Source organism: Hyla sarda, chromosome 7, assembly GCF_029499605.1.
Source record: "Hyla sarda isolate aHylSar1 chromosome 7, aHylSar1.hap1, whole genome shotgun sequence".
In the NCBI taxonomy this organism is placed as follows: Eukaryota; Metazoa; Chordata; class Amphibia; order Anura; family Hylidae; genus Hyla; species Hyla sarda.
In genome coordinates this window covers 200,356,020-200,370,061 of record NC_079195.1, presented here as the reverse complement: position 1 = coordinate 200,370,061, position 14,042 = coordinate 200,356,020, and the positions used below count along the sequence as shown (strand labels likewise).

General features: G+C 46.3%; 1 protein-coding gene across 3 annotated transcripts in view; it reads left to right on the top strand.

Annotated features, from left to right (window-relative positions):
- Positions 1-11,702, top strand: part of TMEM59 (transmembrane protein 59) — a 36,247-nt gene extending 24,545 nt beyond the window's left edge. For 2 of the 3 annotated variants that reach the window (XM_056532159.1, XM_056532158.1), the window contains exon 8: positions 9,234-11,702. In XM_056532159.1, coding sequence (XP_056388134.1) covers positions 9,234-9,389 — 156 coding nt within the window. In that variant the 3' untranslated portion in view covers positions 9,390-11,702. The remainder of the gene's footprint in view (positions 1-9,233) is intronic. The other variant, XR_008846593.1, reaches the window with a different exon arrangement.
- The last annotated feature ends 2,340 nt before the right edge of the window (positions 11,703-14,042 follow it).

Genomic DNA, 14,042 nt, shown 5'->3' with positions numbered 1-14,042 from the left:
ACAGCTGAAGGCGCCCTGTTGGGAAAACACTGGTGTAGTCTGAAAACCACTTGCCGTCCCATCAGAAGCTCAAACTATTGTTCTGCGTCCCCCGACTGCTTTACACTGCAGCTCTTCTCCATCACATCATAGTTAGGCCCTTTTCACACTGCCATTGTGCTCAGTCACTAATGGACTTTTTTTCTAGTCGGGCAACAAGGGGTCCTGACGGATCCCATTGATTTATAATGGGGTCTGTCGGGCGCCATTATTTTTGGTGGCGAATAGTGGAAGAAAAAGACGGCTATTGCAGTAATCTTTCTCCGCTATTCTCCTAACGGGCATCGCATTGCTGTGTCTTAACGGCAGAGTGAAAGTTATGGTTTGCGAGTGTAGCTTAGCGCCATTGTCTATCAGAGTCTAAGGCTACTTTCACACTGCCGTTATAGCACAGCAGCGTGACGCCCGTTAGGAGAATAGCGGGAGAAAAATTACTTTCTCACGCTGTTCACCGCCAAAAATAATGGTGCCCGACGGACCCCATTATAGTTAATGGGTTCCGTCGGGACATGTTGCCCCTTGTGCTCCAGTCTTGCTAACGGCCTTCAAAGACTTAAAAAATTAATAAATAAAAAGAGCTGCAGTGTGAAGCAGTCGGGGGAGGCAGACCTATCCAGCAAACGCCTTGTCTTTACAAGATCTATCAGATAGGTAAAGTTATTTTTAAGTATCAGTGCTGTATATCTCCTTTAAAGGGGTTATCCACCATAAGGTGATTTTAGTATGTACCTGGCAGACAGTAATGGACATGCTTAAGAAGGATCTGCGCTTGTCTTGGGGCTAAATGGCTATGTTGTGAGATTACCATAACACTGTGGCTAGCTTTTTGTGAACTGGTATTTCCTTTTTGAGTTTTCTTCTCTGCCTACAAATCCCATAATTAAATTTTCCTCCCTCCCACATATCAGCCACCCCACCCATTGAAACATAAATGAGCTGCATCCATTCAAAAGACCTGTGGTTTTCAATCAGGGTGCCTACAGCTGTTGCATTAGTTGCAGATTTATCTCTCTCCCACCAAGCGATCGCTCCACCCATTGGAGCAGACAAGGCTCCCTGTCATCAGCTGACTAGTGAGTCAGGTCTCGGCCGCATTGAAGCAACCTGGAAAAAATCTGAGACAACAGTCATTTTGTATGTTGTTAAAAATAAATATTCACTTCCGGTTCCGGCGCCATGCTGTGAGGACGTGCAGGGAGCCCGCTCCTCTACCTTCTCCTACTATACCCGCAAATTTCACCTGCCTCATTCTAACGCTGAACACCAGTGTCCGCCCGGGGTATATGGACAGATACTTGATCCCGATGGGCAACCATAAAGACAAGAAACAGTCCAAAAATAAAGGTGAGCCGCGCTCGGGGAGTCGGTGCGGAAGATCAAGCATGGCCTCCTCCCCTGCATCCAGCAGAGCGCCCTCTCCCTCGCTCTCCACGTGTAGTGGGCTTAATGGGGATGATCGGGTAGAGCTTGCAGGGATCGACTATGAGACCCTGGCTGCTGCGGTGGCCGAGAAGATAGTGCCCAAGGTTAAGGAATCGATAGTGGCCGCAATACAGACTACCCTCTTAGACCTGCAAACTACTGTGTCGCAACATGGCGCACGTATGGCGGCGGTAGAAGACCGTGTGCAGGCATTCGAGACCACTGAGGCTGCCTCTCACACACGACTCTCTTCGTTGGAAGCTGAATGCAAGCGTCTGGGGGATAAGGTGGAAGACTTAGAAAACAGATCCCGCAGAAATAACTTGCGAATAGTGGGGATACCTGAATCAGTACCGGCTGTAGATCTCATCCATGTGTGCGAATTCATGTTACCAAAATTACTGGGCCTGCCCCGACCATGCAAGGTTGAGCGGGCGCACCGCTTGGGCCCGGATCTCAGAGAGGGCCGGGACTCTGGACGGCACCTGGGGTCGCAACAGCGTATTAGACCGCGCCAGGTCATCACTAGGTATCTGGATTTCCAGGACAAGACCGCAGTTCTTCGGGCGTTTAAGAGAAGAAACACTGACTTGACCCTGGACGGAGCAAAGCTTCTAATATTTGGCGACTTCTCTGCAGACGTTAGCCGCAAGCGGAAATTATATTCCCCTCTTTGCTCGTCCCTGCATCGGCGGGGTATCAGATTCACTCTTCAATACCCGGCTATCCTACGAGTTTTCTTTCCCGACGGCCATTCTGCGATCTACAGCTCACCGGAGGAAGCTTCTGCGCAGTTGGAGGTTCTTCTCCGCAACGACACCGGCGGCTCTCCTTCTCATCAGCGGAGGCAGCGGGAGGGGGTTGGAATCGCTCCCCCTCACGATCGTCGCCCGGATCCCACAGTGGTTTCTTCTCCCCAGCAGGGTTCACCTTCACAAGAGCGCCCCCCTCTAGACAGGAGGGACAGATGGAACTCCGAGAACCCATCGTGATCATTGTATAGACTTGAGCTGCATCCTCAGGTACCTCTTTTCCTGTCTATATGTTATCCCTGTTTACTACATGTGTCCACCTGGCAAATCGACATAACACTCGAAGGTGCCCCGGTAATCTGGGAGTCTTTCTCCTCCTGCTGAATCGGACTCTGTGGACTTGGTGCCATTCTAGGCCGTGAAACCAGAAAATCCCTATGGACTTTCTCTTATTTTGATTCCATCAGAGACTCTGTGCATCACTGACTGTGCACCAGATATATGATCTAGTCATGGCCCTAGACAGGACTTTTGTTGTTCATGTTTTATTATTATTTTTCAGTATCCACCATGTCCTGACATCATGATATGTGGGGGTTCACTTGAATATGTTGGAGGTTCTGTTTTTAATATACGGGGTAGATTAAGGAGACTACCGGCCCTACTGGGTGGGAAGTTGGAGACTCGGGAGGGGAGGAGGGTGGGGGGCTGGGAACAGGATCTTTGTATTGGAGGGGGGGTGGGAAAGTAAGGATCCTCTAGCACCTCTTCAAATTCTCTTTTTCTGGGCTATGAGAGGGTGGGGGCCTAGAGAATTCCGGCAGTTAGGGAAGTAGTGGGGAAGATTGCTTTGCGGAGGGGGGGTAAATATGGGGAGGGAACGAAAGGGGAAGGGAAAGGGTGGGGGAGGGAGGGGGGGAAATAAACAAATACGGTAGTTCAGTAATGTTGAGGTTCTTCCTTAGGTTAGAAGGGGAATACTTAGGAAGGGGGGGTGGATTGGTCATAGTATACCCATCTTTCCCAGTTACCGGGTTTTTAGCCCTGCTACTAAGACACGGTCTCGAGTCTCCTCAGATACCTCACTCTTCGGTTAGCTGATTATTGGTTCACCTTTGGGCATTGGGATACTTGTATGACTTGTTATTTTCACTCGAGAGTCCCCGGGCTCTTTACTATAATCTTGGCGGACATACTCACATTTCTATCTAGTCACTCAGGGGGAGGAGGGGGGGGCTCCCTTGTTGGCTTGGCATATCCTTAGGTAGTGGTAAAGGGAAGTCCCTAGAGCAGTGGATAAGTGGTCCCCTAGGTAGGGATATCCAGCTCGGAGTAGGGGTGGGATTGTGTTTCATTCCTAAAGAGTATTTGGAAGTTCCTCTTTAGTCCCAACTAGAGGTATACACGACTCATATCCTTGGGCTATTTCTTAGCAAGTCCTTTCTATGAGGTTGGTGTCGTGGAATGTGAAAGGGTTGAGATCCCCTCGCAAGAGAAGCCTAGTTTTGAGACATCTTAAAAAACTTTCACCTGATATAGCATTACTCCAAGAAACTCACCTTGATTTAGCCGATTTCTCTCGCATGAAAAAATGGTGGGTAGGGAGGGTAGAGGGTTCGGCGGCTGTAGCGAGAAAAGCCGGAGTCTTAATACTATTTAATAGGAACTTTACCTGTGACATTCTTAATGTAGTTTCTGATGACAGAGGACGTTTTTGCGCAGTTCACGTAAAGACGGCCTCTGACGAATTCTCCTTGGTTAATATTTATGGTCCCAATGACGGACAGGACCAGTTCTTGACTGACGTAACAGGGCGACTAGCTCCTCTTTCTCCTTCCCAACGAGTGATAATGGGCGACTTCAACATGGTAATGAATGGGACGGAAGACAGACGTTCCAATAGGACCTTGGGACCGGTTCCTAGGCGAGCAGACGGCCTCCTGGGCCCGTGGACCTTGAGTTTAGGACTGACGGACATTTGGAGAGCGAGAAATCCCGATGGACGAGACTATTCCCATTACTCTCATTCTCATGACTCTTGGTCGAGAATCGATTACTGTTTCTTATCGGACTCTCTTGTACTAAAGACCGAGGACATTTCACTGACTGACATGGTGATCTCTGACCACTCTCCCTTATTATTGCAGCTACAGGACTCGGTCCCTCGTGGATCTGACTTCCTGTGGCGCTTTCCTTCCAGCTTGGCAAGAGATGAGCATTTTCATTCACTCCTGAAAAGTTGGTGGGGGGAATACGCTGCGGATAACGCGGCACATGTAACCAATCCCCAACTGTTTTGGGATGCTGCTAAGACAGTATTACGAGGGAGAATCCTGGCATACACGACCTCCCTAAAACGTAAAATAGCTACACAACTTAAATCTCTCGGCTCTGCTCTTCAGAGGGCCTATACCGACTTTGTTGCCGGGCCGACTGAGACCACGAAAAAACTCTGGATGTCAGCCAAGGCATCTTATGATGGCTGGTTAGAGCGGCGAGACGACCTCAAAAGATCCAATTTTGAAGCTTCTCTCTTTCGGTTCGGCAACAAACCGGGTCGTCTATTGGCACGCTTTGCTAAGGGTGCCCTCCCGGTGAGTAACATATCTGCCCTGAAAGATACTAGAGGTGTTACCCACAGGGATCCCAAAATAATTAATGGTATCTTAGCTAGCTATTTCGCAGACATCTACTCAGCGCCAACTGTCCCCATGGCAGACCCCACACAATGGCTCTCACACTCATCTCTTCCCTCATTGACATCGGAGGAAAGGGAAATGTTAGGGGCAGAGATCTCCTCGGAGGAGCTAGATCGGGCCCTTAAACATCTCAAACTTAATAAAGCCCCTGGTCCTGATGGCTTCTCCGGGGATTTCTTCAAAATCTTGGCAAATGAGGTAGCTCCCTCCCTGCTGGCCCTGTACAACTCTTACCTTTCTGGTGACCCGATCCCGCCGTCCTCTAATGTGGCGCACATCAGGGTCTTGCCTAAGCCAGGGAAGGATCCTTTATTACCAGGGAGTTATAGACCTATCTCTTTAATCAATGTAGATTTAAAGTTAGTCTCCAAAATTTTGTCTGACAGACTGGCAACTGTATTACCAAGATTAATATCTCCGGCCCAGGTGGGCTTTATCAAGGGACGCTCCTCGGTTTCTCATATTAGAGCGGTGCTCTCGGTATTGGATGAGGTAAATCTACGGCCCCACAGACATCCCACAGCGGCATTGTTATCGATTGATGCCGAAAAGGCCTTTGACTGTGTTCGCTGGGAATGGCTGTGGGAAGTACTGTCGGCAATGGGGTTCGGTGGGCCCTTTCTCGGTTACTTACGCTCCCTTTATGCCTCACCGAGAGCACGTCTCCACACTATGGGCTTCTTATCTGAACTCTTCACTCCTGAGAGGGGGACTAGGCAGGGTTGTCCCCTATCCCCTCTTCTTTTCGATCTGGCCATTGAACCATTATCTCTCCTCATTGAGAGGGAAAGGGGATCATTAGGTATACAGATGGGTTCCCAAAGAATTTCTCATACTTTATTTGCGGATGACATCCTTTTTTTCTTATCTGATCCGGTAAGGACTGTACCGAGGGTGTTTGCCATCCTATCTGATTTTGGGGAGGTATCGGGGTTCCGAGTTAATGTAGAAAAAAGCGTCCTACTGGACATTTCTCCTATTCCCCTGTCTCACAGTTCTGCATCAATGCCATTCCCGATCCTAGTTACCAGATCCTCCTTTAAGTACTTGGGAATATTGGTGGGGAGGTCCCCCTCTTCAATCTACTCTCTTAACTTTACTCCATTGTTCCGCAAAATAATAGGAGAGTTGCAGAGGTGGATGTCTCTACCGCTTTCCCTGCTAGCCAGATGCCACCTACTAAAGATGCTTAGCTTTTCGAAGATGCTTTACCCCATTCAAATGATTCCACTCCTCCTTAAGAGGGTTGATATCCAGGCACTTCAGTCAGCATTTACTAAATTTATTTGGGCCAATAAGAGACCCCGTATTGCCTTATCAAAGTTGATGCTTCCTAAAGAGAAAGGGGGGGTGGGGTTCCCGGATGTGAGGCACTATAATGTGGCATGTATATATAGACATTGCATAGACTGGCTTAGGGGTGAATCGACATACTCTAACATTGCACTGGAGTCAGCCATGGTCGCACCGTGGTCCTTGGCTGGAATTCTTCACTCCAAACTCCAGAACTTGCCAACACATATAAAAAATAGCATTATTATTAGGGACACAATTGCCACGTGGAAAATTGGCAGGGACCTTATGCACCTGCCCTTTTCCCTGTCTAAGTACATGCCCCTATGGTCCCACCCTGAATTCCCACAAGGTCCGGAGAACAGTTTATTTGCCCTGTGGAGATCAGCTGGCCTTCAATCTGTTGGCCAACTACTGCACCCTACCGAACGTAGATATCTCTCGTTTGCCGAAGTGAGTGCCCAATATGGTCTTGGTCCAGGTCAGCATCTGTCATACCGACAGGTTCTGTCCTTTCTAACACCAAGATTGGCTGACCTTTCTCGAATAAGCACAACTACCTCTTTTGATAGTCTGGTGACCTCAGCCAATCCATCTCACTCTCTCTCTACACTATACCGACATCTGACCAGAAAGGGGAGTGGGATTGCTTCTGCCTCTCTATTCAGATACTGGGAAACCACACTCGGGATCTCTGACTCCTCTGTGCCAATACTGGAGGGATGGGCTAAGGTACGCAAGGCTGTAATTAACGAAAATTGGAGGGAAACGCAATTTAAAATATTACACCACGCTACCTACGGATTCACCATACCCCGGACACCTGACAGACCTGACAGACTGACTGAATGCCCTAACTGTAATGCCCCCTTTACTGATTTATTGCACGGCTTAGTCACCTGCCCTAAGACTCAGGATTTCTGGACTGCTCTCTTCACGCTGATAGATAGGAAACTAAAAGTCGCTTTACCTTTGACCCCTTTACTTATAGTCCTACACATACCGCCGGAGGATGTCTCTCTGACATTATTGCACCACACGATTCTACTGGGAGCCAAGCGGTGTCTCCTAACTCATTGGCTGTCGGCTTACATGCCCTCGCCTATGGAAGTTATAGCGCAAGTGAAAAAATATCTGATGCTAGATCGCCTTGAAATTTTAAGAACAAGAGAGAAATCGGCTAAATGGTTTTTTAAGAAATGGAAAACGTTCATGCTGGCCTTTTATTCGAATGAGGAATTGATTTCTTTGATGCAACCATTTACAGACACGACCTGGTATCTTACTAGATCCATTTCCGGCTCGTTGGGCCGGCTTCGAGTTCCTGTTTGACATTGATTCGTATTTCTTTATTGGTTTCTGGGTATCCGATGCGAGGGGATCTCACCTATAGTTTCATGATACTCTCCTGAATGACTTACGCCGGTTGGCGTTCTGATTACTGATTAGGATGGGGTGGGGGAGGGGTACGGGATACTAGATTGATTTGATAATGCTGTATCGTAATATGTCTTGTTGTTATAGTTAATATTTCTATACTACACCTTATTTCACAGGAATGCCCTGTGTACTAGTTTATAAAATTTGGAAAATTTTGAATAAAAATATGTTAAAAAAAAAAAAAAAAAATATTGGGGTGAAAATCAGAGGAATTGTGAGAAAATCATCACACACAAGTACAGACACTATATTATGAACTACACTAACTTTACAGCCCCTGTAGCATAGTCGAATAAATAAAAATCCTGGAATACCCTTTTAAGTTGTAATTTCATACCCCTTTAGGGTGTCTGGGGACTTTTTGTTACCCTTTTACCCACCACAAATGCTATAACTAGGTCAGTTCATTTGATTGATACGGACAAAAGTGTAACATTACATCTCCAATGCTTGGAAGGGGCTTTTGTTTTGTGTAGGATCTGATCTTTTTCCTTGACTACTATCAGTACAACCTGGTACCGTCAGTACGTGACCAGAAAAGCTCGACTGTAGTTGCCTGACTACATTGTGTATAGTTGTGATAAGTAAAGTGCTGACATTGAGAAACACACAATAAAATATGCACAGATACACTTCAGATTGTCTACAAATGTTTTTAGGACATCCTAGTGGGGCATCCATTTGCAATGAGCAGAGATTTAGATCATTTTAGTTCCACCATTTACCTAAAACTAGCTTTTGCCCGTGGCTTTGCTCACGTTAAATTTGGGGTAACAGATTTACTTTTTAACGATCTGCTGTTTCATGGAATTGAGGATAGACATCCTTTGAGGACTTTTACCGAGTCTGCACGCAGGGGAACCCTCCTTCTCACACTGCTTATATACTGCCAACAGTCCTCCCATACCGTCCTCCCATACCGTCCTCCCATCCCGTCCTCCCATCCCGTCCTCCCATCCCGTCCTCCCATCCCGTCCTCCCATCCCGTCCTCCCATCCCGTCCTCCCATCCCGACCTGTAATATGTGTATCAGGTATTGAAGTATCTCCAGCCGTACGGAAGTTATGTGAGAACATACATTTCCCATTGATTTGCATGGGACTTTAAACAAAAACCCCGACCCTCTCAAATGGGGGTAGTTAAGGGTTAAATTAACTATCCTACATTTTAAGTGGACATATAAGTAACATGTGACCAAGTATTATCGAAATATTTCCAGCCATTTGGAAGTTATGCAGTAACATATATTTCCCATAGACTTGTATGGGACTTTAAAAAAAAAAAAAAAAAAACAACCCCTTTTTCACCCCCTTAAGGGTGGAATTTTGAAAAATCTTTTCTTATTCCTTGTGCAAAAATTCAGGTTTCTAGGTCCAAGGGTTTAGGCTGGGCGTTGATGAGTCTTCTCTTTTTATATATAAGATTATGGCCAGTATCTCCTAACCAGGGTGCCTCCAGCTGTTGCAAAACTACAACTCCCAGCATGCCCGAACAGCCGAAGGCTGTTCGGGCATGCTGGGAGTTGTAGTTTTGCAACAAATGTGATATAGTCGTGGTGTTGCCATTTCATTTTATTTATGTTTTTCAGAAACTAAGCATCTATGGAGATCTGGAATACATGAACGACCAGAAGCTTCAGAAATACCCACCGGCATCACTTGTCGTCGTCCATGGTCTTCCCCAAGAAGATGAAGATGCTGGACCTTTACCCACCAAAGTGGACCTGGCCAAATCTGCCATATAGGCCAGCCCGCTCTCTCTATGCCACCACTTCAGGGGGCATCTATCTCAATGTGGACTTTAAGTATAACTGTGAAATCAAACTATCTGCCTGTCAGATTTCATACTCTGGTGACTTCAGGAGGAGGTGTGTGTGGGGGGCCGGGGGGTTGTCGCCTTTATATTATGATTTAGGACTGGATCCAGGGATGCATCCTATCGCGGATGTCACATGATGTTTTCACTGTTGGTGTGGGTAGTTTCCTAATTATTTTTTTTTCTCTCTTAATTTGATGTTCTTATATACAGGTAGGTTATATTCTGATCTTGGTGTAAGTCTGCTTTGCACCATTTTAAGGATTCGCTTTCTGGCTTTGCAGCGTTTCTCTGTCGCATTCAGTGGATCGCTTTCTGGCTGTTGACATGAATGGGTTAGTATGGGAAGCGCGATCTTGAAAGCCTGACCTTGTACTGTGCAACAGAGCACCTCACGCAAAGCTTGCTTATTATGGTGGGAGAACCTTATATCTATAGCTTATTCTGGTTTGCGGGGGTATTACAACTACACCGGTAACTTTTTACTTAGGTCTTAACATTCTAAAGGACTAATAGCCTAATAATTGCACAGACACTTTGATTGGCTCCGAAGAAGGAATAGCAGAGACGAGTGAGTGCATGTGCCCACCATTATTATCACTGAGGGAAGGTTCATACTCTTTTTGTGCACCCTATTAGGCTGGGTTAACACTGTGGACCCCCGGACTGCATTGCCGTCCCCATAGATGTCGATGCATTTCTGAGCAGATCTCTCAAAACATCCACCCAGAAATGCATTGCCGACTATGGGGACAGCAATGCAGTCCCCATGGTCCCAGTGCCGCCGGCTCGATCTCCGCCGGAAATTCCACAGTGTGAACCCAGCCTTAGTTGTATCCCTTTGCATCCTGCCAAAAATGGAATATTGATGTAAACTGTTACTGGGAGCATCAGATTTCATTGCTTTTCATGCCTGAACAGAGTCGCCTAATGTGATCGCTCAGGGCTTATGTGCTATATTTTAAGCAGAATGAAGAAACGCAGGCCGCTGTGCTTTTAAAATGGCGCATGGGCTCTGTCCGAAGACACTAGGCGACTCTGTTCAGCCATAGAAAGCTCCACTGCTCCCATTTACAGTATATGTCGGCATACCGTTTTTGCTGGGATGCTGACAGATGCTAATAATGGGGAGGGTACGAACGTTGTGTAAACCTAGCCTTAAGGGGGGTATCTAAAAATAGGGCTGATTTCTTCCAAAAACTACACCACATTTGTCTGCTGGGTGTGTGTGGTATTGTAGCTCCGTGTCATGGAAGTGAATGGAGCCAAGTTGTAATACCACACACAACCTGAAGACAGGTGTGGAGCTATTTTTGGAAGAGATTAGTTCTGTTTTTCTAATCCTGATAACTCCTTTAAAGAGGTATCCAAGCACAGACCTGTATGGCATGTCCACAGGCTATAGAGACGGAGGCCCTCTCGTCTTGTTGTGGCCAGGCTGATTCTGAAGCTACTTCTGTAACTCCCATAGACATAAATGGGAGTCACAGAAACTGTATTAAACAGCCCATTTGGCCTTGAACCCGGCTGGATGAGGGGGTCAAGGGGGCCCAGTTCTCTGGAGAGTTATGGGTCCCACCACTGGGATGTGCATCTATCACATATGTATGGTTGATCCTTGGGATAAGGCAATATCTGTGATGGGAACCCTCCATTAGGGTACGCAGATTTGATGCACAGGATTTTCTGCTGCAGATTTCAAAGTCAACTAAATGATTGAGCACAGCTTCTAATCGGAATCGGCATTTACAAATCATGCGCATCAAATCTGCGCAGGATCCTGTACATGTGAACGCACCCTTAAGTGATATGTGGGGTTTGCGATTTTGCTTCCAGCTATTTGGCGCAAAAACTCTGCCAATCGGTTCACTCACTTAGAAACCACAGACCTTTCAGCATGTCACCGTGAAGCCTCCAAGGGAAATGCAGTATCCCAGATTTAATAATCTGTCTAAGACGAGAAACGTGTCTGATTTTTGTCTCAACCAATCGCAGCTCTGCTTTCATTTCTCAATATGCAATGTTAAATTGAAAAGATGAGCTGTGATTGGTTGCTATCAGACACACATGAATCTGGGCCAGATGATTTCTACCAGTAGACCAACACATGAACATCTCACAATTACAGAGCAATGTTGCCTGGAAGGAAAATTTCCCTTGTGTCCCAACTATTGTCAACGTTCCAAACTTCAAGGCTATGGACAATTTAGCAAAAAATAAAAATAAAAAATAATAATAATTACATTGTATGTGGCTCCATTCACTTCTGCAGCTTGCATGTATTACAATACACTGCGGGATGCTAGATTTATACTCTGCACAAAACCTGACTGTTCCTTGGCTCCTCTCCTCTGATGTGATTTGGGTGGATTTAATTTGTTTTGATCAGATTTGTAGCTTAAAGGGGTACTCCGCCCCTGGCATCTTATCTCCTATCCAAAGGATAGGGGATAAGATGTTAGATCGCCGCGGTCCCGCTGCTGGGGACCCCGGGGATCGCTGCTGCAGCACCCCGCTATCATTACTGCGCAGAGCGAGTTCGCTCTGCACGTAATGACGGGCAATACAGGGGCCGGAGCATCGTTGCGTTACGGCTCCACCCCTCGTGACGTCACGGCCCGCCCCCCGTCAATACAAGTCTATAGGAGGGGGCGTGACGGTTGTTACGCCCCCTGCCATAGACTTGCATTAAGGGGACGGGCCGTGATGTCATGAGGGGCGGAGCCATGACGTCACGCTGCTGCTACTGCCCCTGTATCGCCCGTCATTATGCACAGAGCGAACTCGCTCTGTGCAGTAATGATGGCGGAGTGCCGCAGCGGGGATCCCCGGGGTCCCCAGCAGCGGGACCGCGGCGATCTAACATCTTATCCCCTATCCTTTTGGATAGGGGATAAGATGCCAGGGGCGGAGTACCCCTTTAAATTAGCATTCAGGGGCTGCAGACTGAGTTGTCTGGGAACCGTCTGATGGGTTTAGCACAGAACAGAATCGAGCAGCTTGCAGTGTATTGGAATGCATGTAAGCTGCAGAAGACAAACTCTACAAAATAGGGGATCAAATCAATTGCACATATGTTTTTAGTTTATACAGTACATAGAATGCAGTGGTGTCCATAACTTTAAAATTCTGCTAGATACTGATTCATTTCGAGCAGTGCATTATGGGAGCTCAGATGACCGCTACATAGTAGGAGCTAAGCCAGTGTCTCCCAACCAAGGTGCCTCTTGCTGTTGCAAAACTACAACTTCCAGCATGCCCGGACAGCCTTTGGCTGTCCGGGCATGCTGGGAGTTGTAGTTTTGCAACAGCTGAAGGCACTCAGGTTGGGAAACACTGAGCTTGGAGATAAAACTCTGTTTTCAAGGACAACCAGTAAATTGTAGCCTACGAGATGTTGGTTGGGCCAAAATTTCTCTTTTATAAACATCCCAACATTGTCATATGTCATCAAACGGCTTAGGTTGTGGAATGTTTGCTTTACAAGGGATATGAAGAGTTAAGTCTGTGGTTTTACTTTAATAAAAATTTAAATGAAATGTGACTGTGGTTTTACAGTTGTCTGGTCTATTTATTTATTTTACGAATTTATTTATTTAATTTAATTAATTTAATTTATTTTTTATTTGTTTTTACAGCATAGTATTCCAGAAGCACAATGTAGGATATTTAGTAGAGATGAGCGAACTTACAGTAAATTAGATTCGTCACAAACTTCTCGGCTCGGCAGTTGATGACTTATCCTGCATAAATTAGTTCAGCTTTCAGGTGCTCCGGTGGGCTGGAAAATGTGGATACAGTCCTAGGAAAGAGTCTCTTAGGACTGTATCCACCTTTTCCAGCCCACGGGAGCACCTGAAAGCTGAACTAATTTATGCAGGATAAGTCATCAACTGCCGAGCCGAGAAGTTCGTGACGAATCGAATTTACTGTAAGTTCGCTCATCTCTAATATTTAGCACCAGAATTGTTGCGCGAAAAAAAATAAAAAAAACAAACTCTGTGCTAAACCTGTGTTTTCTCCACTTTTAACACCCCACTAGACAGGTTTGAAAAAGGAGTGTGTGGCTAGGAGTCGTAAAAGGCACCAAAACTATTGGTGAAGGGCACTGTTATTTTGCAGCCAAAATACTAGTGGAAATTACTGACGTTGTGCTCTGGTGAAGATTGGATAAAAAGATTGGATATGCAGCATTTTTTTTTCTCCGTTCAACTCCCATCCGTCCAATGGACTGACCATCAGCGCTCCGTGGATGGTCAGTCCGTCGGAAGGATATGAGTTGAACGGAGACAAAAATGCTGCATATCCAATCTTTTTATCTTTACTCAACTCCAGTAAAATACCCAGCGGACCCCATTCAAGTCAATGGGATCCATCTGGACCCGGCGGTGTCAATTGTACTCCAACAGATCGGAACACAACGTTGTGTGAACTTAGCCTTAGGCAGCCAGAGGTGATGTAACGAAGAAGAGACAAAGTTAGAGTACCTGTCACCAAACTAAACTTTTAATTTATTGTTCCTTCTGTCATTATAAGACACTTTGCTATTTACTTGCTATTAAAATTCTCAACCTTTTATATG